General features: G+C 39.5%; 1 protein-coding gene across 2 annotated transcripts in view; it reads left to right on the plus strand.

Moving 5' to 3' along the window:
- The window catches only part of WNT7B (Wnt family member 7B), a 150024-nt gene extending 124021 nt beyond the window's left edge, over window positions 1-26003 (plus strand). For both annotated transcript variants that reach the window (XM_030539579.1, XM_030539570.1), the window contains exons 3-4: window positions 11719-11990; window positions 22819-26003. In XM_030539579.1, the coding sequence (XP_030395439.1) occupies window positions 11719-11990; window positions 22819-23298 (752 nt within the window). In that variant the 3' untranslated portion in view covers window positions 23299-26003. The remainder of the gene's footprint in view (window positions 1-11718; window positions 11991-22818) is intronic.
- Window positions 26004-26429: the final 426 nt, after the last annotated feature.

Here is a 26429-nt window from a genome sequence, read left to right on the forward strand (position 1 = left end):
CATTAATTCAACTGTTCTTCACTTGACCACAAGTCAGGCATCTTGAAATTAACACTTAAATGGGGTGGTCTTCCACAAGTCTGTAGAGAGCACTATCTGGCTTTTGAACAGCATAAAGAATATGTATATATTCTGCTGACTCAAATAGGTTATATAGTTCTTACCATGTAGAGCTATTTGGCTGCTGTGTAGCTGTTTCCCTTAACCTTGGTTCTAAAATCACATTAAGACCATATTGTGGTTGACTGTGGTGATATAGTACATGTTGATAGAGAAAAGGGAGAACATAGTCTAAGGGGATATATTATTGTCTCTCTCTTTTTGCTAATTTTTTGAGGTTAGAAGGTGAAGTTTGCTAAAAGTTATTCAGAGGCAACTAGAAATTCCTTAAAGCCTGAAAGTGCTTTAATCATTTGACACTGAAGTTAGAGTTGTGGGTACCAAATAGCAATCTTAAAGAAACTATATCCATCCTTGTGTCAATCTTTTAGATTAAAATACTTCTGGATTAGTCCTATTTATAAACTACTGAAAATTCAAGGAGACAAAAAGACCTGATCCAGAGCCCATTGGAGACAGTGGAAAGACTCCCATTGATCTGTGATCTTTGGATCAAGCCCAAAGAAAGGAATTTTTAATATTATCTTTCAAAATTTCTAATATACTCTTCAAGTGGTAAATAAAATATCAACCATAACATTACAAAACACACTAAATTTGCCTGCAAAGATCTGCATCCATCCCTTCCTTGGGCGCTGTTGCTTAATTTTAGTTTAGTTTTTTAGATATATCCATTGCCCATAAGAAATTACACAGGATTCTTCTTTGGCCTTCATCTGGGAGGAAGACGTGTGCAAAAGGATAGGTTTTGCAATAATCTCAACCTTCTACCAAAGTCTAGTACTCCATTCAATTGACTTTTACAGGAATGTACCACAGCATTGTAGATTATACAAGTCCATTTTGAAATTAATTTTGTTTAGTAACATTGTCTTGTTAGTATAATATGTATATGTATTTGATTTTTATGAGTGAATGTCAGTAAATATGGATTTCACCATGCACATGTAGCGCCAACAGACCCCGGCTGTTGGCAGGCAGGATTGAACCTGGGACCTCTGGAACTTAGTGTATGAGCCTCTACTGCATGAACTAAAAGCCATGCGGCTATTAGCTAAGGCTGTAGAGAAGACTCATTAATCTCTCTCTAATTAGGCCTAGGCTATACTAGCGGGGGGTTCAAACTAAGATACTTTGACTTCAGCTACGCGAATAGTGTAGCTGAAGTCGTAGTATCTTAGTTCGACTTACCTGGCCATCCTCACGGCAGTGAGGTGACTGCCGTGGCTCCCCAGTCAACTCCACTTACTCCTCTTGCCGCGGTGGAGTATGGGCGTCGATTAGTGGATCGATTTATCGCGTCCAGACGAGACACAATAAATCGATCCCTGATACATCAAAAACTATCCGCTGATCCGGCAGGTAGTATAGACGTACTCTAAATGGTCTCGGTGCCACTAGATGGGACAGAACCGCACACCCTAGCAAAATAATATACATTTCCATTGACAATATTTGAAATTTATGGATAGGCAAAGAAAGAAAAATGCTGCTAGAGAACTTATTAAAGTTTGATTTAAGAATGTTTGTATATTTTGACAAGTGATGTTGACAACTTGCGGTTTAATGGTTATAAAGCTTTAACTTTTTGAATCTCAACAGCTACTATCGTAAAATAATTATTTTCTGGCACACCCCTCACCCCAAAGCTTGTTCCCCATAACTTCTCACAAATGTGAAAATGTAAATGATAAAAATTTAAAAAATGCTTAAAACCCGTAATTTTGTGCATCTGTGAAAATTTAAAAGGATAGACATCTAAAAATTGCTTTAAAGTAAACAGAGTTATTAACAATCAAAAGTATTAAAAAAAATTGAATTCTACCAAGCCTATGTACACCTCTGCTAACATGGCTAATCCAACATTAACAAAATTTCTGGCTAAAAAGTGTACATCACATAGTCTAATACTTCAAGTTAAAATAACTTATTTTCAGTGGCATCCTTTATTTACTTAGCTCCTGATGAAACAAATCTTTGAATGATTAATGAAATAAAAATATTTAGGAAAAAACAGTAATAAAAGTAGCCTGTAACTCAAACAGTTAAACTCAAAACCCTGCAGCCACAGCCGAATGATCAAAATATCTGTTTAGTATATATGAACCTTTGCTGAGTGTGGTTTTACTGTGAAAATATGCTGTGATGTATACGTACACTCAAATGAAGTAAAGTATAGCAATTATGGAACGTGTAATAATTTTCACAATGGACCGTACTAAGCTTAGTGCTATGTTAGCAGTCTAAAAATTAGTCAGAAATTACATAAATTAGATGTAGACTATAGGCTGGTCCAAGATTCCAATACAGAATAGATAGACTGCTCTCACCCCATCTGCCAGAAATAGTTGGCTGAAGAAAATATTGATCCTACATCCCTACTTTGTCTACTCAGGATTTACTTATGTTAATGGGGAACTGAGGTCTTATCAGCCGTTGTTTCCTAAACTCATTTGAAAGTAAGAAGACAGTGTGTTATATTTGCAATTTTTTATTATACTTTTTAAAAATCTGCAGTTAGAATGCAAATGTTGGTAGATGCACACTACAAATGGTATTGACCCAGTGTGGAAGGCACACAGCAAATACAACATGCTCTGGTAAACTGAAGGGTCACCACCTTCGATTGCCTTTACTTAAAAAGATTAAATTCATTTTAGGTTGTGTTGATGGACATGTTCTAGCTGAGCTATCCAATAACACCATTCCCATTTGCATTTTATGTTTTCAAAATTCAGTTAGGAACTGGATTTTCTTCCTTGACACCAGACAAAGCATTTTTTTAACCTTGTTTTTAGTTGAAACTGATGATACTCAAAGGTAACAACCATTATTTAAAGTCATATTGGTGGGCATATAATAATAACTTGATTAAGAGTTATGGGAGGGGCAAAGGGTTGGGACAGTCTAACCAAAGTATTAATGAGATGACCTTATTTTTTTTTCTGATTTACATTTTGTAATAAAAGATTATTGATGACCTCAAGAGCTGAGAAGATTGCTAATATGCTGGCTTAGACTAATGTTCAAGATGAGGTTCACCATATCTTCTGTTTCAAAAATCTCATTCTATGCAGGGTATGATGTATTAACATGCTAAAGGAGTCCACTTCACAAGCCAGAAATGAGTCCACTGTATTCTAGAGCTGCACTGAGGTGGAACAATGTTCCTTCCATCCAGTCAGTGGGGTTCCCAGTTGTTGTTATACCATGACTGCAGTTAATGATCATTGTCATGACTCTCAAGTGGGTGAAAGAAACTTCCTTCTGCTCTAAAAGATAATCAAGGGTGTAGTGGAGGTAACACAGAATATCCTTCAGTTTACCACAACTGACTCGAGGGCTTGTGAAAACTCCTGGACAGACCAGTGACAAAGTGGCCTCTCCAAAATAGTGTATCTTCTGCTCTGAAGATGTATTAAAGTTGAGCTTAATTTTTTTTTTTTAAAGTCTGTTCACAGTCCATCTCCAGGTGAATATAATAGTTGGCAGAGATGGAGTTGCTTACAGCAGTGCTACTCAAACTGGTAGTCCACGGACCAGTGCCGGTCTGTGAGCCTTTGGCTACCAGTCCACGGCGAGTTTCCCGGAAGGAAAGAAAGAAAGAAAGAAATAATAGTATAATTTAAAAATCACACCAGAATTCTACCAAGAATAGTTATCAGTCGATAAAGTGGACAATATTAACTAATATTATGTTTTCAGAAGCACATATTATAATATTGATAATTATGTCATAGCGCTGCAGCATGTTTTGCATGAGATGTGTGAGCGTGCGCTTACCCTACTCCTTCACATATAAAGACCCTTCCCCACTGCCAGTTACTATCAAGAAATTGAATAAAGAGCGTCATACAGATCTCTGCGTGTTTGTCATTTGGGACCCCGTCCGAACCCACTGAGCTGAGAATGTAAGTACTAATAATATTATAAATTTTAATAATGATTTTCTATCCTATCCAACCATATCCCTTATGAGGTAGATAGAGATGATTGAGCACCACATACCTATTGCCAAATAGACAGTCCTCGCTTCCTCCATATCCATATATTGTTTCATACACGCTCTCATTGTTCTTACTTATAGCCTTCTCCTCTTCTAGAATCAAACCTACATGTTTCTGCCAGGAAGTTCTCAAAATTCCTTGATTTCTCCATATCTTTCAGACAGGGTAAATCTTATTTTTGACGTTCATTATTCATTTTTTCCATACGTTCAAACATCTTAACTTTCCAATTATTATCCTATTTGCAATTTAATTTTAAAATTTATATTATCTTCTTATCCTAACATTATTTACCCTATTAATCTATGTTCTCCCGCACATATTTCTCAATAAAAGCATTCCCACTGCATTTATTTGGCTTTCATCCTAATATCATAAATTAAGTACATACCCGGGGTAATGGAATTTATGTTCATTATTTTTATGCCTGATTTACAGATGGCGAAGCAAGGCCCAATTGACATATTTATCAAACAGAGACATCTGGTTGCTGAACACGCAAGTAATTCTGAATCAGATGATGGCAATGTAAATGAAACCAAAGTATTATCAACAAAAAGAATTCGTACTAGCTTTACTCAGAAATTTGACTCCTCAAACATTCAGTTCGGTTTTGTAGCCATGAATGACGGTGGAGTGCCAAAACTGCAGTGCATTATTTGTGGCGATGTGTTGTCTAACGATGCAATGAAGCCGTCAAAGCTCAAGAGGCATTTAAATACAAAACATAATGAAATTAGTTCAAAGCCAAAAGAGTTCTTTGAAAGAAATGTTGATTTAAAAGGCCATCAGAAACAGATCTTTGAAGTGTCACACGTAAATACTTGTGCTTTGAGAGCTTCTTATAAAGTAGCGCTTCGCGTTGCTAAGGCTAAAAAGACAGACACAATCGGCGAGATGCTAGCGATAGGCTATATTAAAGATGTCTGCATGGAAAGCCGGCGGCAAAGAAAGTGGCTCAGGTGCCACTTTCAAATGACACTATAGCTCGACGAATTCACGATCTGGCTCACGATATGGAAGATCAGGTCACAGGACAGATTAAATTAGCAAAATACCTTTTTTTGCAGGTTGATGAATGTATAGATGTGGCTAATATGGCAGTTCTGATGGTGTATGTGTGCTTTGAACATGAAGGTGATTTGAAGGAAGAGTTTTTGTTTTCTGCTTCACTATCAACAAAAACAACTAGTTCTGAAGTGTTCAGGACTGTGAACGACTATATCGTTAACAAATGTGGGTTGGATTTCAAGTTTGTGTAGGTGTATGTTCTGATGGCTCTGCATTCTGGAGTGGTTACCCAGGTTATGGCGCTTGCACCCGAATGCAAATCGATGCACTGCTTCCTTCACCGAGAAAGACTTGCAACAAAAAATATTTCAACAGAACTAAACAGTGTACTCAGCGAGGTCGTAAAAATTGTGAACCATGTAAAAGCAAATGCTTTAAATTTGAGACTATTCACTGCATTATGTGATGATATGAGAGCTGATTATAAACAGCTCCTACTGCATGCTGATATACATTGGTTATCGAGGTGAAAAGTCCTGTCAAGAGTATTTGAGCTCTGAAATGATCTTGCCAAGTTTCTTCAGGACAAAAAACCAAATTGGTCACAATTGTTCCAAGATGTGGATTGGATAGCCAAGCTGGTTTATTTGGCTGAAATCTTTTGCCATCTTTAATGATCTCAACACCTCCATGCAGGGAAGGATGTCTTCGTGTCTTACAATGGCAGAAAAGATTGACAGACAGAAACGAAAGCTAGAAGCATGGAAGAGTTGAGTGTCAAGAGATTGTTATGACATGTTTCACAAATTAGTGACAATCATCACCAATGAAGACCTTAATGTTACATCTCTATGATATGTCATCAGTGAACACTTGACGAATTTGGCAGAACATTTTGAGTTTTACTTTCCAGCAGAAGATGATCCATGGAAAGGGACTGGATCGATCCAAAATCCTTTTATTCCATTGAAAGATGACTTAACTGTCACTGTGGAGGATAAATTGTTGGAGCTGGCTGCTGACGAAAGATTGAAGATGAGTTTCGAAACTACAATATCACTTGCTTCCTTTTGGATAAAAGTGAAAGCAGAATATCCTGAGCTTACTGAAATTGCTCTGAAAACTCTTCTCCCATTTCCTTAAACATACTTCTGCAAGACTGGCTTCTCAACCATGAGTGTCATTAAGACAAAGTACAGGAATAGTATGGATATTCATTCTTCATTTCGCGTGGCACTTTCCTCAACAGGACCACGACTGGATAATCTGACAAAGAAGAAGCAGACTCACCTTTCACATTAGTAAAGGTTAAGGTTTTAACATGCCTATTATTGTGTTAATAAAATAGCTTATCTATTTGATATTTTATTATGACATATTTTCAAAATTATTATGTCTTCAATTTAATATTACCTATTCCTTTCAATCTTATTTTTTTTAAACCGTTAACTTTATTAATTATAAATTTTTATTTTATTATTTATATATAATTTTTTTATATTATCTTTGTTAGGAGATTTTGCTGGTTTGGTTTTTTAATATTTTTATTTGTATTGTAATATTGTATTATTTGTTTACAAAATAAACAAAATAAAAAATGTCTGCCAACTTTTATTATACTCATTATATTGTTTCTGATATAAATTAATATTACTACAAATGTTCAAATAATATTTTCATGGATTGTAAACGAGTAATAATCATTTTATACTATCCACATAGATGCACAGCTTTTCAGTCAAGAAAACAAAAACAACAAAATCCCAAGGAACTAATGGGATATTTGCCACCTGTTTGCTCTCCTGCCCCTTGTCTGTCTTGTCTGTAAGCTCTTTGGGGCAAGGACTATCTTATACTATATTTTTGTAGAGTGCCTAGCACCATGGGGATTTGATTTGAGGCCTCTAGGTCAGTGGTCCCCAAACTTTTTACCTTGAGCCCCCCCCGTCTGTGCCCCATCTGGAGTTGGGGCCAGGCTGCAGCTCTAGGGAGTAGGGGGGCATGAACAGGGTTAAGGGGGGACGAGGCTGATGCTGCAGCTGGGAGTGGGGCCTCAGCCAGGGGTCTTAGCCAACATCTCCCGGTGGCTACTGAAGCCCATTGGGAGATTTAGGCCCCTAAAAGTCCAGTGAGTGGCACAACGGAACTAAGGCAGGCTCCCTAGCTGCCCTGGCTCTGCATGGCTCTCAGAAATGGCCAGCAAGTCTCTCCAGCTCCTAGGTGCAGGGGCAACCAGGGGGTCTCTGCGCACTGCCCTTCCCTGAGCACCAACTTTGCAGCTCCCATTGGCTGCCTGCAGGCAGAGGCAGTGCGCAGAGCTGCCTGGCCACTCCTGAGCCTAGAAGGTGGACATGCTGACTGCTTCCTGGGAGCCTCCCAAGGTAAGTGCCATCCGGCTGGAACCTGTACCCTGAACCTCCGCCCACACCCCAACCCTCTGCCCCAGCCCTGCCCCCCCAAACTCCCTCGCAGAGCCCGCACCCCTCCCACACCCAAACCCCCTGCCCCAGGCTCAGCCGGGAGCCCCCTCCCACACTCCGAATCCCTTGGCTCCACCTCCAGCCCAGAGCCTGCATCCCCTCCTCCACCCGAACCCCCTGCCCCAGCCCAGTGAAAGTGAGTGAGGGTGAGCGAGTGACAGAGGGAGGGAGGAATGGAGTGAGCGGAGGGCAGGGCCTAGGGGAAGGGGCAGGGCAGGGGGCAGGGCAAGCATGTTTGGGTTTGTACGATTAGACATTTGGCAACCCTAGGCTTTTACCATGGCTAGGCTGTGGCCCCCAGCCAGAGCTGGATCCAGGTAAGACCTGCGCTTAGGCAGCTGTAGGAAGCTGCGGACCCTCCTACCATGGGTGTGCAGAGGGACCATGAGGCGAGGACACAGGCTGGGACCTACTCTCAACCCCTACACTCCAGGCAGGTGGAAGGTCAGTGGCACCCCACAGCTGGCCAGGCTACAGCTGCCAGCCTGGCCAGGAGGGGTGGGGCCTCTGCTGAAAAATGGATGCACCAGGTCCAACCACTTTCAAAAAATGGAAGGGCCATGGCCCCTTGGCCCCCCTCTTTTGGCACCCCTGCCTCCACTCTAGGTGCTACCGCAATATAATTAATAAATAATGATAAAAGTAATCACTAATATATCACTCATGCAGCTTGAGACACTGCTAAACATCTTCTCTAACTGACCCACAGTTTCATTCTCACTTATTTTGATCTTCAAGATAGGGAAAATCTAAACCTGTCTAACATCTAGTTAGAAAATGTGCTATTTTTTTTCTTCTTCCTTTTGAAAAATAAAAATAGATTTGGTTGAAATGTAAAAAAATGGGTTTGGGTGGAGCAAAATTTTGAGATTTTTAAAAAATATATTTGAATTTGTTAAAATAAAACTAAAAGGGAATTTTCAAACAAAAAGTAATTTCAAACAAACAAAAAAGCCAAACACCTTGTTTCGAAAATGTCTAAACAAAATCATTAGATTTCTTTGGATTTTTTTTCCAGAAGGGAAAAAAAATTGGCAAAATCAAAATGAACTAGCAAAACATTTTGGTATAGATAACCCTAATTTTTTGCTGCATAAAAGTTTTAATTGAAAAAAAAATGCCCAGCTCTTCCCCTATGGGGTACATATTACTTTCTACTGGTTACAGATCAGAAAACTGAGGTAGAGAGATGAATTGACTTGCCTTGAGCCACAAAGATAGGTTTTCATTTTAGGATCTCCTTGCTTGGCTCCCATGCCTCTCTCTAATACTTATATATTCTGAGATTAGACACAGCTGGTGGGAGGGTTCTCTCTCTACTTTATGTTGTATCAGAAATCTGGCGATGAATAAAAAGAAACAAATAAACTAAAACAACCCAAAAAAGCTAAACCCACCACAATTAAACATTCAATTCTCTTATGTTAATTACTTGAGCAAACAATTAAAGGGGGCAAAAACAAATGTAGGACCCCATCATGTACACTACTACATGCCCATAAATTTCATTCAAGTCACCAGGGGTTGTAGGTCCTTTCAGGAAGCTGCCTATGAATGAATAAACAAAAATGCCCTGTGCATGTGCTATTTCAGAACCAGACTAGGGTGACCAGACAACAAGTATGAAAAATTAGGATGGGTATGGGGGTAATAGGCACTTATATAAGACAAAGTCCCAAAAAACAGAACTGTCCCTATAAAATCAGGAAATCTGATCACCCTAGCTAGGACTGTTGTAAATCCTAATAGGAAAATTAAACAGTATATGAGATTATTTCTATTTTTTCCCCTTTAAGATTTGTTTTGCTTTGTATCTGTTAGGCCAGTCAAAAAGTAACAGTCAAAGCTTTGTGTGTGGGCATTAAATCATTTCAGTAACATGCTGTAATTCCTCTGCAGTATAGGGGTTGAACACCAAAGGAGAAAAATGATGATGGCAGAAATTTTGCTGTTCAACGTGAACAGAAAGAAATCAGAGGAAGAAATGTTATAAACAATAATAGGGCAGTACAAACTGTTCCAATCTAACTCCAAATGAAGCCCAGGGAGTGTCTTTTGGTGGACTTAATGGGAGTTGGAGCAGGCCCTATTAGAGAAGTAAACAGCTGTGAAAAACCCCAGCCCAAATTCCCAACCATGCTGTATACCATCCTGCAACCCTCTCTCAACCAGCCCGCATTCCCCAGCACCTCGCCCTCCTGGGCCATTCCAGCTTGCACAACCTTGCTGTCCTTCCCCCATCACACAGGCCTGCATGGTTCCTCTCAGCATCATTCCCTCACATTTTGGTGTTCCTGCTACACCCCATTCATTCTCTTCTTACATTCATTCCGCACACCCACTGAATACTGGAATGGTGCCACAGTTCTTTGACACATTTTCTGACCAACATATACACAATGTGTAACTTGGCCCATGAGATATGTGCATGGATCAGTTTACCTCGTCCGGTTATAAGGTCTTCTACCTTGGTTTCTTCTACTTAGCTCCCCAAAAAATGTACACAGACTCAAATGGTTCAAGTGTATCCACTTACTGGAATCTGGTTTATTTCACAAAACAGAACAGCTCAGCTCAACTCAAGTCTTCTAGCCCTCTTCCCCAAGCTTACCTGCTCCTCCAACTAGATTTCACAGCCCTTAAGGTCCTCTCAAAACCAAGCCTCCTTCCTAGCTTCACCCAAAACTTTTCCCAGACAAGTCTTCTGCTCCTGCTCCCTGCAGGTATCTCCCACCAGATGGCTGGTACAGAGTCCCTTTCCTGACCCCAAGTTTCCCTTATCTGTCTGGGCCAGCTCTCTCTTAAAAGAAGCCTCATCACCAGGTTGCTGTCACGTGAGGCTTTCACCTCAGATAGCTGTCAGTCAAGGTCTTGAAATGCACTGCAGGGATGCATGCATGCACTCCAGGCCTGTTACAATATGCAACTGGGCACCGTTTTGTCTAAGTATTGGGATTTTAATGAATTCTAAATCATGGATGTCCTTGCTTTCCTAGATAGGTCTTGCAATTTTCATGTTATTTTAATTTAACTCTTATCATCTGTATATTTTTGTTTTTCAGTGTCCACTGAAGTGATAAGGCATCTTTTCATATATTGAGTTTCAAGAGACATCATCACTTAATTAGGACAAGTAGTGATACCATAAAAGCCATTACCAAACTTTGTGAGGATTAAGACAGTATTTGCACTATAGCACGTCAGCTATTTCAAAGTATTCTTTTACAAAGCCCCTATTGAAATCAATCTGCTATATTTATAGTGCTCTGAAATGCCAGTAGCTCCATACTCTTAACACACTGCACCAAAGTACAACAGAATTTGGATTCAGGGGATTGGTGGGGAAGGGCTGCAGCTTTATTAAGGCAAAATTGACAATAAATAAAAGTCAGCAACAATAGACATAAAACAAGAGACCATCCAGCCTCCAGAAAAACTGCCGTTCTAAAATCTACACCTTTTGGGCATCTCAGGTTTTAATCAATATTTATCATCACTGATCAGCTCTACCTGCATCTTAATAAGGATGTATGGACAGCCTTCTCCACTTGAGTCCTATCCTTGTCATGACACACTCTCCACCTTATTGGGCATGGTATTTTTTAAGCCTTCACAATATACTACTTTCCCAGCACACTGGGAATTACTGCTGACTCTTCTCTTCCTATAAACATCCCCAGCAATGACTGGCCTGCAACCCACTTGAAATTTGCACAAGCTCCATGACCTCTTCTCAGTGAACAAACCTGGGATAAACAACATTTATGATCCTGGTGAAAGACTTTAATTAACAAATTATCTTGCCTCAAATAGTGCAGCCCCCACTGGCCAAACCCACTGCCAAAGGTAGCTCAATCTAACATAGGGCAAAAGGACTGTTATATGGCTGGGACCTGCAAGGTATGTGGGCAGCTGGTCACTAGACCCCAGTTCAGCAAAACACTTAAACTTGTACATAACTTTTTAAGAAGGAAGAGTCTGGGCTATTGACAATGCTACCCTCCTGCTTCTGAATGAATGCATTGCTGTACATAATGTATGTGCTTTGTAGTAAGCATGGCCTTCTTCCAAATCCATCAGCTGTTGGTTTCTCTCCACAGGAAGCAGGGAAGCAGCATTCACCTATGCCATTACCGCTGCTGGGGTTGCACATGCTGTCACTGCCGCCTGCAGCCAGGGCAACCTCAGCAACTGTGGCTGTGACCGAGAGAAACAGGGCTACTACAACCAGGAGGAGGGCTGGAAATGGGGAGGCTGCTCTGCGGATATCAGATACGGCATTGAATTCTCCAGGAAGTTTGTTGATGCCCGAGAAATCAAAAAGAATGCACGGAGGCTGATGAACTTGCACAACAATGAGGCTGGAAGAAAGGTATTCCAGATGGGACGGGAAGGGGATAACATGCTCTTTGGAGGGTGGGGGGGTCCTTTTAATTTGCAACTGAACTTAAATGGGGCTGGTTATAGCAAGCAATTCCCCCAGTCTTCACCCTCCTTCTAGACTGTCATTCTGTGCCCATCTCAACGTTATCTAATGGTGTTTAATGCCTATATTTGTTTTACAGATTCAGAAATGAGTTTATGTCAAAGCTCCATTAACTACTCCATAGTTTATATGCCTCTAACCATTTCTACTTCCTTAGGCCCCCTCCAAGCTCTCTTGAAATTAGGCATAATCTTGCAGGAATTATCATTGGTAGTGCTATATCTTTGCATTTTCTCTCCATGGAAAGATTTCTATGTTGCTGAACTCCAACAACTCCAGTAGTTACTCATTCCACCCAAAGGCAAAATGCTGCTTGGAGTATGCCTCTAATCAAATACATACTTTGTAGCAAATGCATAACTGTCAATTTCACATTGGTGGAGTGCATATAATCACATGATCACTAGACAAGTGTTACTTAATCTTTGGAAGAAGACACACACTTAAATGTCTACAATCATGATTTAGCTGCTTGCCAATGAAACAATAAACATAATGGAATTATGCCAATTTATGCCAGTTGAAGATTTAACTCCATGGCTCCAAAAGTTTGCCTTTTGAAAATTAAAATATGCCCTTTTTCATAGTACATCACCACACTCAAAAGAGATTTTGTTAAAGTTTTGAAAAATATTTTCAGTCTAAGAAATAAGGGTACTAATTTTCCAAGATGAAGCTGCTGTATGAATTGAATTGTATTATGTATTCTACTGCAGGGATTCTCAACTTTTTTCCTTCTGAGGCCCTGCCAACATGTTATAAAAACTCTATGGCCCACCTGTGCCAAAACAACTGTTTTTCGGCATATAAAAGCCAGAGTCAGTGTTAGGGAGTAGCAAGCAGGGCAATTGCCTGGGGCCCCACAAAACTAATTTGCTCAGGTTTCAGCATCAGTTCCGGGTGGTGGGGCTCAGGGCCACAGCAAATTTAATGGCAGACTTGCTTAGAGGACCCCCTGATGCCTGCTCACAGACCCCCCCAGAGGGCCACGGACCCCTGGTTGAGAACCACTGTTCTACTGTACAGAAAGAGAATTTCAGTCTATCACAGACCAGAAAAAAAAAATCAGACATTATTCCTTGCAAATTTCCTTCCCTAAACAATTGTGCGTTTTTGCTGTCTGCTGCTCACTAGCTGTTGTATTCCACTCCAGAGGTGGCTCATTTTTGATGGAGGCTGAAGCAATTCCTTTACTGTATTTTGAAAGACATATAATAGCAATCCATGCTTAAAACTCTTAGGGGTTGCAATGGGAGCTCTGTACAAAAACTGAGGGTAGAATATGGCCGTAGTTTGTAAAATGCATTGAAATCAAAGGCATTACATAAATGCAAGAGAAAGAAAGAGAAAATGAAGTGAATGATCCAGAGTGTGGAATGGGAACCAGGAATTTATGAACAGGGGAGCACTGGACATTTTTATGCTATAGGTGGAATGCGGGAGGCAAATCTCCTGGAGTGCATGATGGAAGGCATCCTTAAAAAGGGTAGATCTCTATATGTGAAAGTTGTCCTGACTGGTAGGGATGGGGAGGGCGGGCAGCCAGGACATGGCTCCAGGCCCAATTGATGCCGGGGCTGGTTGTCTCTTCTTTGCTTCAGCACTTCTTGTATCTCAGAAGACATGTATTGGGTTGTACACCCAGAATAATAAAGCTAGTCACTAAATTTCTGAAGTAAAGCACTTATTTGTATTATACTAGCGTCTAGAGTCTCCAACTGATATCAAGGTCTCATTGTGATAGCTGCTGTACACACTCATAGTAGATGGTCCCTGCCTTGCCAGCTTACAATTTAAATAAACGAGACAGACAAAAGGCTTGAGTGGAAGAGGCTGAAATGATTTGCCCAAAGTCACACAGTAGGTCAACGCAAGAGCCGGGAATAGAATCCAGGGCTCCTGACTCCCAGTCTACTGCCGTATTCTATACTAAACCACACTGCCTGTTCTAATTAAGCTAATTATAATATAAAGTGAAACTTCATAAACAGGAGGAACGTAACCAAAGAACTTCGTAGATTACCACATGAATACCTCTGGAAGGAATTTTCAGGAAAATAAATTTGCCCTAGTATTTGTGAGGATTTCACTTTCTGCAAACATTCTGGCAAACACTAGGAATATGTGTCATTAATCTTAACTTTTAGTTAAATGGTCAAAACAATGACCAACTCTCAAGGTACATCTCCATTAGAAAATAGGTTTATTGTTTGCTTGTTTAGTAGGGGAAGGAAAGGAAGATCAATTGGTAACAGAAATGTAATGCTGAATCTTAACTCCCTTGGACTTTTGGGAAGCTAGATCCATCTCTACTTGATTGTTCTAAACGGCAACATGGAATATAATCAATCCCTCTCACAGTTTGGAGGAAGCCTGGATATGATCTTCATGGCTTAAGAGCTTATCTATTAAGAACCAATATGAATACAACCTTCAATTGCTCTGAACATGAGTCAAAGACAAGTAATACAAGACATCATTTGTTATGTCACTTATCTTTTCTGCCTTCAGAATTTGCCAACTATGAGCGCTGTTCTCTGTAGCACTGTCCGATGAATGGAATAGCTGTCTGGGTGGTATTATGGCTACCTACCACAGAATCACTGTGAACAAAGTGTAAGGAATCCCTTCCCCACCTACAGCCTGATCCAACCCCTCACTGAAGTCAATGAAAACATTCTCATTGAGTGCAATAGGCTTTGGATAAGGATCTAGGACTCCATCATTTGGATGGCTGCATTCCTGCGGAGGCTGGTTAACATTTTAGGCCCCAGAGGCAGCACTGAGAAGGATGAAAGTCTACACAAGTGGAGTCTTCCAAGAATGCTTCCAACTCCCCTGATGGAGTGACACACCTGCTTTCATATATAGCTAAATGGCTCTGGCTCTTATAACCATAGTAGAGCTGTAAGGTTTTGCTAATAGGATAGCCCCCAAAAGAGGCAGCTATTTGGGCTTTTCGGGATTTTTTTTTTTAAGCTGGACCTTTCTAATTGCTCTGCATTGCACTTCCAAGTATTGTTCAAACTAATAGCAAGTTTGTGATTTTTTTTATATATGACAAAGTTGACATCAGTGCAGTTTGGAAGAAATAGATACCTAGGACTGTTGATGAAATAATAATTTGCTACTGATGGAAGACCTGAGCTGTGCTGTAACACATCACTGAGGTGTATAAAATACGGAAGTACCTACCTTCATTCATCTCTACCAGTCATCCATTCCATGCATCCAAAGAAGTGGGCTGTAGCTCACGAAAGCTTATGATCAAATAAATTTGTTAGTCTCTAAGGTGCCACAAGTACTTCTGTTCTTTTTGCGGATACAGACTAACACAGCTGCTACTCTGAAACCTAACTTCAGTGTAATTTTTGAAATGACTGCTATAGATCAGAATTATCTGAACCCCCTCTCCCCTCCACCCCCAACTGTACCTGGAAGTCTAATGCAAGTGTTTCTGTGAAAGGCTGGAAATCAATAAAAGGCTTGGTGCAAATCTAAGTGGTTACAAAAGTTGTTTGTGGACAAAACTTTGATATAACAACTAAAAAATAAATGTAGATAAAATCCAGTAAACTTCTGATGCCATTTTATGAGAGACGCAGTTTCAACTATGTATTTTAGGAAGTAGCTGTATCATGGAATTCAGAAAGAGTAACCTCTAGGAACATGTGCCATTAATCTTCACTTTTTGTTAAAAGGTCAAAACAATGACCAACTCTCACGGTACATCTCAATTAGAAAATATGTTTCTTGTTTGCTTGCTTTTTAGGGGAAGGAAAGGAAGATCAATTGGTAACAGATCACTGCTTTTACCAGACAGATGAAAATAAATGTTTCCAACAGTTTATCAATCAATTAGGTTCTGACTAGATAGTCTCTATGGTTATGTGAAGAAAATATTGGGCTATTTTTTACTTCCAGAAACACACACTAACACTGAATGCCAGAAGCTCCGTCCCCAAATTTAGACTTTTGTAATGTCAATGGGTTTTCTTCTGAATGCCTGGAAGATGACATATTATTTTATAGTTGAAAAAATGAGTGTGGAGGGACAAAAAATATTCAGTATCTCTTTAAAACAGATTATTCAATTACTTGGGACATTTTCGTATAAACGACAACTATTTCTCACAGCTCCTGGAGCCACAGAACTGGTTTTGGCTGACATGATTTGGCTGTAGCACAGCTAATGAGTTTATTTCTCGGTTATCATTTGTAATGTATAGTATCTAAAGAAACAATTTTAACATGAAGTATTACCTCAGGACAAGAACATCCTATGTTAACTGTAATATTTATGTCCCAAAATAAAAGGACCAGTCCTGCAAGGTGCTATTTCCTGAGATATGCAAAGTACTCTCAATTCTCAGTGTCTGAGAGGGCCAAGCAGTTCCCAGAAAAGCATTCAAGATAAAATTTTCTATAGTGCATAAGTGACTTAGGAACATAAACCCATTTTCAAAAATGATTTAAGGCACTTCGGAGTTTAAGAGCCTTAGGTTCCTTATGCACTTCTGAAAGTGGGATTTCAGTTCCTAATTACTGAGGTTCTTTTGAAAATTTAACTCTCAATGACTTGTAGAATTGGGTCCATCATTTGTGGATACATTTTTTCCCCTATAAGAGACAAACTACTTCACTAGACATCCATTTTGAATAGATTTGTGAAGGAAAAAGGCTTTGGTAATTCTTCTTAGTAGCTTATTTCCCTCACTCAAATTCATCTGCAGAAAGATATAAATCCAACTTTCAAAAGGCTCAGTTACAACTTGGATTGGTCAGATGGACAGCTAAAGCTTATCCATGTTTACATAACATAAGTATAATTTCTTGAGTGTATTTCTTGAGTCTGAAAACCTTGGCTCAGAATCTCTTGAAGGAGAGTTCTTTGCTTCAATTAGATGAAAATATAGCTTCTTGCCCAGTGTTTTGGCCACTTTGATTGGAACCAAAAGAGGAAAAACATAGGGGGAAAACCAAACATTTCAGAACTTACAAAAACATTCAATTCTAGAAACCGACAAAGGTTTGTGGGGTTCTGTTTTAGTTTTTATACCCATACCTACTATACAGTGTATGCAGGGCTGGCTCCAACCTCCAACCTCTGCTGGTTGCTGGAAGGGCGGCAGGCGGCTCTGGTGGACCCGCCGCAGGCGTTTCTGCGGACGGTCTGCTGGTCCCGCGGCTCCGGTGGACCTCCCGCAGACACGCCTGCGGCAGCTCCATCAGAGCCACGGGACCAGTGGACTGTCCGCAGAAACGCCTGCGGCAGGTCCACCGGAGCCGCGGGACCAGCAAGCGGCACAGTGTCCCCCCGCGGTGTACCACTGTGCTTCTGGCGGCGGAATTGCTAGAGCCAGCCCTGAGTGTATGTAGTGTACACTCATCATACACACAATAAAATTGTCATTATTTCCTGGGATTGTGGTTTATAGCCAAAATAATGGGATGACAGACACCCAAACAATACTTTATTTTTACTTAAGTTTTTAGTCAACAGATTTTTTAAAAAAGTCAACCAGCTGTATAGGTGGTTAAAATATTATACACACAAAATATAATGAAAAACTTCAAACAGATTTTTGTGTGCATGTGTGTATGCGGTGGGGGGGGAGTTCCCCCTCAAATTTGAAATTTCTAGAAATAAGTCATTGAAAAATTGAATTTCAGAAAATTTTGGTTAGTCTTATTGCTCAAAGCTGAGAGATATTTTCCCTCAGAAGCTATTTTCTGTTTACTAGCTGGGGAAATTCTCCAGGAGAGGCCTATCTGCAAGGGCAGGAAACAGTTGTAGGAGCTGTTGGATAAGGCTCTATGGCCCATCCTTCTATGGCCCTGGCAAGAACAGCCCTTGTTTGCTAGGCAATAGTTTTTGGACCCCACTCTTATTTCCCCCACTAAACAGGAGACTTTGGGTAAGGGGAGGGAGGAATGGACTTTCTTCACCAGGAAGTCTTGTTGGGCATGGGGTAGAGATAGTGGACTGGATTTTATATTCTCTCATACCACAAAATATAAATATTGTTTGGCTGGGAAGTGAGGGTTCAGGGTAGCTCTGCTTCTGACTAGAGAAACATTAGGAGCAACCGTCAGGCTGAAATACCCATATTTTTCATGCTGATGCCAGATCATATGAGACATCGTATGGACCATTACCCTGCTTACATATGCTATTTTTGGTCTTGTGACTTGCTATTAACAAACAAAATATTAGGGGCATAAAGTTATCACCACTGAGCAGTAACCATTGCACTAGTATTACAACCTCCCTCTAATTGGGTGAACCGTCATCTCACAGATGCTCCTTGAGATTTGCAATCTGATGGCATTACTAGATCCAGACTTGTTCAGAGATAAAGTTATAAATAGTGCCCATTCCTACCTCATAAGCAATAGGCTGCAATGGCTCCACTCTCTCCAGTCTCAGGGGAAATGATGATATCCTAGTATATGGAATCAGAATCCATCTCTCTCTCTCTCTGGATGAGTATTACCAAAGGCAAGAGTCGATCTCCTGCATACTTTAACAGAAAAACTGTTCAAGTTTTCTATTTCTTTGATACTGCAGTTAAAAGTAATATGGGTTTGGTTACATTCAACATCTGGTCCAAAAATGTGCATTTCCACCAAAGAAAACACAAATCAGGAAGGCCAAGCCAAAACACACACAAAATATTACTATTGTTTTTCATATTTTATCCAGATAGGATTTTTAATAGGTACAGAAACTGTATCTAATATAATGCACTTGGGCCTAGATTTGAAATTTACAAAATGGGGCTTGGTTTTGCGTGGTGGTGGGGAAAGAGGTTGCATTTTATTCATTCAGAAAATAATTCTTTCTGTAAGGCTTGTCTACTTGACTTGAGGAAGGCAACACTCACAATTGCATTTTAGTATATTATTTATATTGGTGCAAAATCTGTAGAATAAAGATCTTTGCCATTATATTTCACAATTCATGTCATAAAATAGAAGTAGGAGTTAGAAAATTTTACTTGGCAACTCCCTATTTGGGCTGGAGTGGGACTGCCCATGGAAAGTGGATCTCAAGAATGTTCTAATATTAGTCTGAGGCAGCAAGTCAAGTGATGGAAATTTGATTTGGGAGGCAGATCTTGCTGTAAACTATTCAAGGTTAGATATGAGGCCCTGACATATGACAAATGGAATTTTTGAAGGAGAGAGTCACACAAGCTAATGATTTTTAATCTTTAATCAGGTACCCAACCTGGCAGGGTATGTTAAATCTTAGTAAATCAGTACCTTTAAGGTTCAGGGTCAGAACTACAATGGAAGTTGTAGTGAGACAAATCAAATCAGAGGGAAAGAAAGGAAGAGAAAGGTCAGTTTCTCTTCAGTCACAACAGTGAGTACACTGGACCAGATTCTGCCCCCTTTGCTCATGTTTGGTAGTACCTTACTATGCAAGTAGGAAGCCAGTGAGGATACTCAAGCAGTAAGGTACTACTCAGCATGTGCAAAGCGGAGAACTGGGCTCTTAATGAATATGAATACTGAACACAAGCCACCTGGGGAAAGGGAAGAAATATTATTTTGGTTGGGCCTTAGGCTCCCTGACTTCCAATTTTGTGGGCAAAGTTTTGCACCCACAAATAACTGTGGGCACACATTACAGCATTTAGCAATGTAACTACCTGATCATTGGGCCTGAACACAGTGTTGAAACCCCAACCATTCAAAAAGCATGAGCCAGCACCTCCTCCCCAAAAAGGATGAGATTTGCTTTAAAATAATGAATTAATAGAGTTTGGGCTCTTCTTGGCTTTCAAGCCTTTAGAGTTACATTTTCAAGTTTTCTCCACAATCATAAAGACTAGAAACTATTTTTAAAGGAAAGCTGAGATTCTTGTTTAACAACATTACTCCAGAAGCTGGGGCTCAAGTAAAATACCAAATATTGCAAGACGAATGACAAAATGGCAAGAATTAGCACCACTGTGTATATCAGGCAGCTAGCTCTATAAATGGTGCTGTCGGAGTCCAGCATGTCAAAAAAGATCACCTAAAGTTCTGGACTGAGGACGTGGGTCAACAACTCCCCTCTTCAGGCACCATGGAACTTTCTACCATAATGGTAAAACTCATCTGTGAGAGAGAGAGAATTTTCTTGAGTGCAGGTCTGAGACCATGACACAAACTCTCATAGGAACTAAGAATACTGACAAATCTCACCACTTTCTGCTCCAAGTGCAAGGTGTACCTTGCTTTCTCTAATTTAGAAGCATGTATATTTAAAAGCAAAACAGTTGTCCCCTGGGGAGATAATAAGAGCGAGAATGAATCATGGTGACAGATGTTAGATGTTTAATGTGTAACTGGAAGGCACTCGCATATTACAGTGACCTAAGGTGCAGGTGGTATAAAATCTATATAGACTAGAACAGGAGTACCATTTCTGTCCACAGCTTATGTATGAGTTTTGCTGCTCGGTTATTGCTGATGACTGTGGATACGCTGATTAATGGTTGAAGCTGGGATTCAGGAGTGGTCTGTTTTCTGGTTTCATATTTGAGAATTGTCACTAGTGTTTACAGCAGGTGCTAGGTGCTCCTTTTTTATGGATGTGTATATGTCTAAATGATAATAGATTATTTGTAAGTACAAAATGTATACAATAAAATTGGAGTCAGGACTGAGGGCCTTTGAAAAAAATCAGGCCCTTTATATTTATATAGCACTTTTCATTTGGAAAAATCCCAAAACACATCCCAAAACATGTATATCCAGCACTAATGAAGTGCTGCTGCTTCTAGGATAGAGGGGGCAGGTAAACAGGTCTGTGCAGGGCACACTGTCCAACAGTCAAGGGGTAAAAGAAGTTTTGGCCATGGTCACCAGCAAAACCCCTACCCTTGCCCTAAGAATGCAATGTCCACACAAAGCAGACTGCCCCCAGGGATGGAAGAACTTCTAGCCTAATGCAGTAAACTGCTTGGAAATCAGCTTTATCTACGTCTGAAGAATGAAGGGCTGACTTGACAGTGACTCAATCTGAGCCTGGTTCCTAAGGCTAGATTCAAGGAGACCTAATATATTTTTTGACCAGACACTTAGCCCACTTGTACTTGCTCCGATATGTTGGCAGAAGGGAGGCAAAGCTAGATATTCTCTTTAATAATGAAACCCCAGAAATTTGGAAAAAGAAAAACATACAATTTAAGTGAAACTCAAACAACTCAGGAGGGTGCCCTTTATTTGCAGGGCTAACCAAAGTTCTACTGCATTTATTTTAAGGCCTTTATTCTTAAGCAGTAAGCACTTTTTGCTTCCCCTCTACTTCATTATGCTATTGTACTCAGATTTCGGCCCTTTTATCCTCTGCCCATTTCAATCATGGTCTGGGATCTGCTGTGAAACCACTGAAGGAGATGGGCTGCACTAGTGCTTCAGTGGAGCTTGGGAGCTCGTATTTCTTGTCCATCATCTTGCTGCATACATGCAAGACAGAAAGATTGGTTTATTTTATTATTGGGTCTGGATTTTCATGAAAAGTTGATGATGATTGTGGGCCAGATTGTGGCTGGGTTTTCACCAGGGATTTAAGGGGCATATGTGGATAGAACGGTTGGGAGCATAAAGACCTCTATGATCTGCTATGTTGTCTCCCCTGCAACCCTGTACCAGGCATGGGGAGCAGCTCCACATGTGCTCTCTCCATCCTCACCCCACCCCCGCAAAAGAGCTGAGTAGTGTAACTCTGCTGGTGCACTGAGGAAAGTATCTTGTGCCACATACATGCCAGGCACAGGTACTTGGACTGCAGAACAGGGTATACCTAGGAGGCTGTGTCCGACAGTCACAATCTGCCTTTGAGTTTCCCCAGGGATGGCACAAGAACATGCAGCCTTCTGCTTGGGGCTTGTGAGAAAGCCAGAATTGAGCCCTGGATAGGTTTCTAAGCACAAGGGGCCACAATCCTGGATTGGAACCTTTAGGCACTAATGCAACATAAATATTAACTAATAATAAAAATAACATTCCTGTTTATCCTTGTGTTTACTCTTAGCTTCATAGCACCCTTTGTGGATCTGGTGCAAGGACCATGTGTATGGCCAGCCATTGCCCAGTCTTAGGCTAGATCAATTGAGGGTGATGTTCTAGGGATTTGGCTAGTCAGTAGGTGGATATCTAATATAGGCTGATGTTTTAAGTATGTAATGAGCAGAGATGCCATGGCAACTACACAAATTATTCAATGAATATTAGAGCGGATCAAAATATTTAAAAAATCCTATTTTGTTTAACCTTTATGAAAAAAATGCAATCAACATTTCAAAAAATCAAAATGTATCACTATTTTTTTTCTTTTATTATTTTCCATTTTCAAAATAAGATTTCAAAAAAGAATTTTTTGGTCAGTATTGCCACATGGTAGGTTTCCTCCTCACTACTCTTCCCCACCCCCCAAAAAAATCTCATATTTATTTCAAAATTTAAAAAATTACTTTTCAAAACTATTTCAAAGCAGAAAAAGAAACATTTTTTCTGATAAAATTTCTTATAATAAAAGTCACAAAATCTTTTGAAAAACAAGTTTTTGTGGCAAACAAAAGAATATTTATTAAAAAGGCATATACAAAATTTCAACTAACTTTAATAAATATTAACTATAAACAGTGATTTAGGCAAATTTTAGTATAGTTTTTTTCTCCAAAAATAATATACATATATTTATATACACATACAGGTTCTTGAAGAGAGAATGAAATTGGAATGCAAGTGTCATGGTGTTTCAGGTTCCTGTACAACTAAGACCTGCTGGACCACGCTTCCTAAATTCAGAGAGATTGGATATATTTTGAAAGAAAAGTATAATGCTGCAGTACAAGTGGAGGTGGTACGGGCCAGTCGGCTACGACAGCCAACCTTCCTGAAGATCAAGCAGATCAGGAGTTATCAGAAACCAGTGGAAACAGATCTGGTGTATATCGAAAAGTCGCCCAACTACTGTGAGGAAGATGCTTCCACGGGGAGCGTTGGTACCCAGGGGCGACTCTGTAACCGTACATCTCCTAATGCAGACGGGTGTGACATGATGTGCTGTGGAAGGGGTTACAACACACACCAGTACACGAAAGTGTGGCAGTGTAATTGCAAATTCCACTGGTGCTGCTTTGTGAAGTGCAACACGTGCAGTGAACGGACAGAGGTGTTCACCTGCAAATAGTGGCCTAAGATTAACAAACAGAACAAATCACCACAAGTGAAGAAAGTGGAGTATGACAAACAACCACAGCATCATTTTGCACATCTACTTTTCTTTGGGAAAAGAAATCTCTCCCCCATCACTTATACTTCTAAGGATGATGCATTTTGGGCTTGCTGGCCGTTGTGACTGCAATGGAAATAAGGGCAACAGAATTAAGGTGATGTTGACAAACACATGCAACTTTTTCTTTTGTTTGTTTTTTACTGCAATTTGGGTGTTGTAGAGTTTTCCTATTAGATTTTTAAGTTATACATATCAGAGAAGCTGACTGAATTACAGATCCCAGGAGGGTTAAAGAAGAGACACTTTTTCCATATTTTACAAAAAAACAAAAACTTCAACAAAAAAAACCCACAAAAAAACCCCTGTGCAAATAAGACTTTTTTTTAAGACAATGAAACTTCCACTGAAAAAACCAGCACTATTGCTGCAAAAATATTAATTCTAAAAAAGCAGGTATAGCAAAAACTAAGACTGATAGTGAAGCAAAAAATATTAAAATGGAAAAACTCCACTATCAGTTTGAAAAATAAAGTTAGCAAAATTATGTCAGCTGCCAGTGACACTGGAACTCTATAAATGAACATTAAAAAATATTATTTATGTTTTTAATAGTATCAAAAAATTCTAAGCACTAACGGGTAGCTATGTCTTAATTCTGTACTAAATGTAAACTTATTGGAACTCTGACTTTATGATTTTTGTATTTGGTTCTCCCTAAGTTCTTCAATGCTACTGATCTATTGTCACTCCACTACTAGAGAGTTCAATTACTGTAGGCCTTAAGCAATGATCAGAATTGAGCAGTAAGATCATGCAAAACTGTGGTTACAAATGCTTGATACAGTGGTTTCCTGCCCATCCCCAAATAAGAACTAGCATTAAGATTCGGAGATGAGGCAGGGAGCACCTATTTTCATCTTGGCATGGGTAGTTTTAAGGCACAAAGACATGCTTCAACAGGTATTAAAGGTTTTGCTTTGAAGAGAAATGCCATAGCAGGATCTTTCAAGCAATTACACTTTCTTTGCAAGAGTTACAACATCCTAATAATTTCCAGCACAAACTTGCCCATTACTAATATTGTGAAAGAGCTTTCTCACCCTAAGCTAGGAAATTAATAAAATACAGTAGCTGAACTCCATGTTGCTATAATCTCTGACTCATGATGGCTTCATTAGCGTACCACACAAAGCTAATAAATTGCTGATGGGTTAGTCTGGGTTACTTTTTAAATGTCATCATTATTCTAAAGTTGGCAACAGTATGTTACTCCCAGCCCCTGGTAAATATTTGGAATGTTAAGAAAGAATTTGAAACTTTATACCTCTGTTCAGCTCCAACTCACACTCCCTTTTCCCCAAAAATAATATTTTTTAAAAATCTCTGTTCAGATTAGTATTGTAAATCAGAGTGAATTTAACCACAAGAGCCAGATATGCCCAGCTGCAATAAAACCACTCCCATAAACACACAGCAAGTGTAATTTGTAGCAAGTGCCACTATCTGGCTGGCAGGAAACATGGATTAAGTAGTGCCTAGATACTGTAATCTGGACTTCAGTTTTGTATTTTAAAGAGTCATCTACGAATTATTCCTAAACTTTTGGGCCTACATTTTCAAAAGTGACCAGTAATTTTGAGTACTGACTTGAGACCCTGAAAGGGATGTGACTTTCAAGTGTTGAGCACCTATCCTCTGAAAATCAGGCCCCTTTAAAGAGTCTCCAGTGGAGCACTCAGAAATTGAGGCACCCAAAATCACTTATGAAAATCCCAGCCCATGGTCTAAATCCAGCTTTTGAATAAATGAGCACAACTCAGTTGAAGAGGCTGTCCCCAGTTATGCCAGAACCATGCTATACAATTTAACATCCCTTTTGATTCATGGGTATTGTTGTTGAACAATAATTATATACTGTACTTTCAGCTCATTCCTGACAAGAAGCAAAGAAAGCTCCCATGCACAGTAATGCACAGTCATATGGTACTACATACTGTAAATATATTAGAATAGTATTTGTTAAGTACAATTGAGGAATCAATTAAGTTATATTATTGTATATCGTTTAAATGTCTATAGAGTATTTTAAATTATTGTGAACTACACTGAGTAAAAAAAAATATATATATATATTATAACACTAACCACCCCAAAAAGTGGACCAAAATGAAACTTCCTCACCCACCCCCTATTTTAAATAGCTACGTCAGCTATTCTTCATGTTGATGTTTCTATTGTGGATTTGACTTCCAGAATCTAATGTGTCAGATCATTCTATAAAAGTTTTGCTCATTTGGGGTGGGGTGTTCAGAAAAGTACTATATAGCACAAAGCAGGGGCTGACCACAAGGCATGGACTTTGCTCTACGTACAGAATAAAAAACAGTTTAAGTGTGTTTGGGTCAGAAAGCACTATTGCCATACTGAACTAAAACACACATAAAATGACATCAAACCTATTCACAAAAGAAAATAGCTTACGAATAACTTTTCTTGGAAAAAAAAGTAGTTCAATGTCAAATAGCTTGACAATAGGAGGTTTGAATGCTTCCAGCGACACAACATGGTTTACAGTAATTTGCAATGACAGAGCTCAGAATACTGTATGTTATTAAAGAATTTTAAGAACAAAGTTTAATTTGTTTACTACGTTAATGTTGTATAGCAAACAAAAACAAAACGTGAAATGCATTTCTATTAAAACTTAACTCTCCCCCCTTGTCAGCCCTCTCTTCTTTTGTTTTTCTTAACTTACCTCTTTTAAACAATATGACATTTAAAAACTTGTGCAATAACCTTTTGCGTTAAAGCCTACTTTTGAATGGCACGCTGTATGCTCCCAAGTCTACAGCAGCTGTATGCGTGTGGGTCAAGATATTAATGGAAGGTCCTTGCATTAATAAAGTCCAAAGTCCTCAATGTATATTGCAGATGAGTGAACACGGGAGGATAATGAGGAAAATACAAGAAGTATGTGGACTTTGTAGGTCTTGACAGAACAAAGGACTTCAAGTTAACAGGATTATTCACATGCTTAAAGTTACATACATGTTTAACTACCTTGCTGAATCAGGACCTAAGAGGAA

Source organism: Gopherus evgoodei, chromosome 1, assembly GCF_007399415.2.
Source record: "Gopherus evgoodei ecotype Sinaloan lineage chromosome 1, rGopEvg1_v1.p, whole genome shotgun sequence".
NCBI classification, from domain to species: domain Eukaryota; kingdom Metazoa; phylum Chordata; order Testudines; family Testudinidae; genus Gopherus; species Gopherus evgoodei.